The sequence below is a fragment of the Otolemur garnettii genome, unplaced genomic scaffold (assembly GCF_000181295.1).
Source record: "Otolemur garnettii isolate 467f Iridium unplaced genomic scaffold, OtoGar3 scaffold00141, whole genome shotgun sequence".
In the NCBI taxonomy this organism is placed as follows: Eukaryota; Metazoa; Chordata; class Mammalia; order Primates; family Galagidae; genus Otolemur; species Otolemur garnettii.
The window spans coordinates 4,947,829-4,952,094 of NW_003852536.1; the positions used below are offsets into that span (position 1 = coordinate 4,947,829).

Here is a 4,266-nt window from a genome sequence, read left to right on the forward strand (position 1 = left end):
TGAATGGGCCTTAGCCCCCATCTTCCCAGTTCCCACTTTCCTGAAACTCAGCAGTCATTCTTTGGACACTTGCTGTGGGGTATGTGTGGCAGTGAGGACACAATACTGGGCCAGTGGAGTAGGTTCCTGCCTCTACACACCCTACAGACTCATCGAGGAGAGTCAACCTTGAGCAAGAAATTTCAAGAGTGATCAGTAGGATGAAAGCGGAGGAACAGGTCACCGTAGGCGTGATAATAAAGGATCTAGCCTAGTTTGGGGGCATAGGGAAGCTTATTGATGTTTTGATCAGAACCGTGAAAGTTAATTGGGAGATAGCTCTGATCAGTGTAGGAATTGGGAAAACGTACACAAAATGCCAAAGTCTAGAGAGAACAGCAAGGAAGGAGAAAAAGATGTAAAGGGTGGCTGCGGCATAAAGTCCAAAAAGGGAGTTAGAAAGTGGTGAAGCTGCAGAAAGACAGGGCAGGCTGCTAAATGCTTGTCAGCCGGTTGGGCGGGGTGAGGACCCACCATCCCAAGGACAGCGGGGAAGTTCATGGGAAATTTAGTTAGGCAAAAGGCAGAGCATTGTATTTCCATTTAAAAGAGATTAATCCAGCTGTGGCATGGAAAATGTCTTAGAGAAGAGCAAGAATCCAGGTGAGAAGACCACTGGAAGTTGTTGCAGAGCCTGCTTAAGGGACGGTATGGAGGCTCTGCAAGGAAGTCTGAGAAGCCTCTCTGGCTCCTTTTCCTGCTCCTCATATCCATTCAACACTAAATGTTTACAATTGAGGTTCTAAAATGTCCATTGCATGCCTTTTAAAAATTCTCATCCACCTAATTCAAACTGCTTGTTCTTTCCCCAACTGTTTTAACATCCTCCACTCTGACTTGTCCTCTTCCTTCTCCCCGTCTCTGTTCCAATAGCAGACAGCTATGCTGTCAAGTCCCTCCCCTAAAACACACGTGCTTCTCCCAGTGCATCAGAATGAAATCCAACTCCTCCCCCTGGTCCACCAGCCCTGCCGTGTGGCCCCTACAGAGGCTGCCAGTTTTCCCCATCATCACAAGCTCCTGCCTCACACTCCCCTTAGTTTACAAACTCACGAATATCTGGACACATTATAGTTCCCCAACTTTTCCCCTTTGCTAGAATATCTTTCTCTTCTAGCTCACTCCTTAAAAATTCTGTCTTTGAAGACTAATTTCAGGTCCAGCTTCTTTCAATTCCAGATGTCCCCAATCACAATCAATTTTTCCTTTCTTTCCACATTCCAGTGATGCTCAGGTGAATTATCTGCCCAACTAAACTTCCTACTCCTGGTTTCAGCATTTATCAGATTCTACCTCTTTTTGAATAAGTATGCACAAGACAGGCTCTTCCATTAGATTATATGTTTCTGAGGACTAGAGAAGATTTGTCATAGTCATTTTGGGGTTGCACAGAGCAATTTGCTTGTCCTGTTCTTCTAAGGGCTGGGGGGGTGGGGTGGGGTGATTGGGCCCCCAAATTGTGAATGTCTCTAGGCCTCATTCCCCAACTTCATTCTCGGTATAATATTCTAGGTTCCTCAAATACACCAGAACGTTTTACCAGCAATGTTGTTTTTGTTTCTAAAGCAAACTAAGTGAAACAAGTGTCATTAAGAGTAACCGTCAACAATATTATTGAAAGTGCTGAATTCTTCATTGAAAGCTGAGAAAATTCATTCCATAAGCACTTATGAGCTCTAATTATGTTGCTGGTTCTGGGCATTTAAGTATGAATAAAACAGTTCTTTGTTTTAGAAATATTTAACAGGTATTTTCATAAGGGTTTGGCGTTTTTTCATCAAGAATTGCAGATGGATATGCATTTATTAAACTGGGAAATAGCTATTCACTCCTTTGTTAGGAAATTATGTGTTACCTAACTCAAAAGTGAAAAAAATGCAGCCTTTGCTGAAATATCAAGGAGAACCAGTCACAATGATATGCTGTCAATATTTAATATATATACATAAACAAACTTATTAGGATAATTCTGATTGCAGTTTTTTAGTGCTTGATTGTTACTATCATTTAAATTCCTTATCTCTGACTTTAATAAATCCCTGCAACAGGGAAGTTTTATAACTCTTTTCAGAGTCGCTTTAACCCCTGAGGCTAAGAAGTATTAACAGAGATGTTAAGCAATAATAATCACCTTTACTGAGTTTTAATAGGTGCCCAACATTGTATTAGAAATTGGAGATGTACAAGACTTGATTTATGGTCTCAAGTAGCTTGCAGAGTAATATTTTATAAAAGAATTGCATTGCTGTAGAAGAAAAATAAAGAATATATTACTAGAGGAAGATAGAGGAAGCTCTGAATTTTTTTCCAAGGCTAATTTGAAATTGGCCAGTAGAGATAAATGTCATGATTTTCTAAAATACAGGTGCTAACTGTGGAAAAACAACATAAACGTTCAGAACACAGGAGTAGATTAGCAAAGGGAGGATATAAGACTGATTTGGTAAAAAAAAGTAAATTGTAAGGAAAGTATACATTCAGAAAGAATATTTTTCAGATGTCTCTATATGCATGTATCTGTGGCTTCCAATTTGACTAGATTTTATTTGTTTGTTTCTCAAAATCTTTTCTAAGAATTGCCCTGGTGGAAAATATTCCTGAAGGCCTTAACTATTCAGAAAATGCACCATTTCACTTATCACTTTTCCAAGGCTGGATGAATTTACTCAACATGGCCAAAAAGTCTGTTGACATAGTGTCTTCCCATTGGGACCTCAACCACACTCATCCATCAGCATGTCAGGTAAGCTGCATCCTCTGTGTGTGTGATGTGATTGTACTTACGTGCATTTTACACTCCTCAGCATTCTTGCCCTCTGCTTCTCAAGCTCAAGCTCATTTTTCTTAGTCTACCCTCACCCGGAGTACATGTACATCATTACATCCGTGTATATGTGCCGTTGTTAATCACTTGTCACTGAGCTCCTACAAGAATGCCAGGTTTTCAAGGGCAAAGTCGTGCTTCGCCTATACCTGCACTAGGCTCTTGATAACAGCCTTGCTGTGGTGAACAACTTCAGGGGGCGCCTTCACACGACAGTCTGTGTCAGTGGTGTGGCCCAGTTCTGCTTTGTGCAGCCTGTTTACATGCGTAGTTCCATAACTCCTTGCGGAGGCATTTATTTGATTAATTTATGTTGTAATTCACCTTCAGCCTTCAAACTCAATTTTTTTTAATAGTAGAGTCAAACTTCCCAGGATAATTATTTATTCTTGTCTCTATCATATGCCAATGAATGAGGAAGAGAAATTGTGCTTATTGCAGACAACAACTTCTAGGAAACTGACTAAATGATCGAAATGATTTCTGAATAAAAGGCTCTGAATATAAGAAAATGATCCTGGTTATATTTAGTGTATTGTTCTTTATATTGGTACAACCATGACAGTTTACGTTGAGCTTTCCTATGCAAGTGTCTGACCATCAGCCCATACTTACATGTCGTGTCTGGGTCATGGGGAAGATAAGATTTGACCTCATCATATGCAAAAATGTGTTGGCATTAAGCCCATAACCATTATTGGTGCTTTGAAATCTAGGGAATCTGTTCAATATTTGGTTGACTCTAGTCACTCATACTATTAAATGTCAAGTTATTGGAAAATTGGTGAAACCAACCAAACAAAAAACACGGAAGCCATACTAAAGAAAAACTGAATGAATTGTCTAACTGTGCTCTGCACTTTTCCATCTCTGCTGCTTAAGTGGGTCTTTTAGGATTTATTGCTGCATAATTTATCATCCTGGAACTTAGTGGTTTAAAAAATAGCAGCCATTTATGTATTAATGATTCTGGACAGGGTTTGGCAGATGGACTTATCTCTGATTGACATAGTGTTGGCGGGGGTAGTTTCCCTGGGGCTGGAGGATCCAAGATGCATCTTAACTAGCGTGGTTGGACCATCTGGAGGAGGCCGGATCTGTCTTTTGTATGTTCCTCCATCATTCAGGAAGCTATCCTGAGCTCTCTACATAGTGGTTGGATCCTAAGAAAGCAGAAGCAGAAGCTGTGAGGCCTGCTAAAGCCCCAGACCTACAGAATATTGCTTCCAAGCTATTCCATTGGTTGAAGCAAGCCATGAGCCCAAGGTGAAGGAGTTGCATCCATGTACAGGAATGAGAAGAAGGGTTGGCAGCTGTCTTTGGAAATGGTACACCACAGGCCACTCTCCGGCCATAGCAATTCGTAGCTTTTCTACATGACAAATACATTCACCTCATTCCCT

At 40.7% G+C, this 4,266-nt stretch overlaps 1 protein-coding gene across 4 annotated transcripts in view; it reads left to right on the top strand.

Moving 5' to 3' along the window:
- The window catches only part of PLD5 (phospholipase D family member 5), a 355,615-nt gene that overhangs the window by 185,471 nt on the left and 165,878 nt on the right, over positions 1 to 4,266 (top strand). For 3 of the 4 annotated variants that reach the window (XM_012810747.2, XM_003798816.1, XM_003798817.1), the window contains exon 3: positions 2,614 to 2,782. The exons of the other annotated variant lie outside the window; for it this stretch is intronic. In XM_012810747.2, the coding sequence (XP_012666201.1) occupies positions 2,614 to 2,782 (169 nt within the window). The remainder of the gene's footprint in view (positions 1 to 2,613; positions 2,783 to 4,266) is intronic. 4 annotated transcript variants of the gene reach the window in all.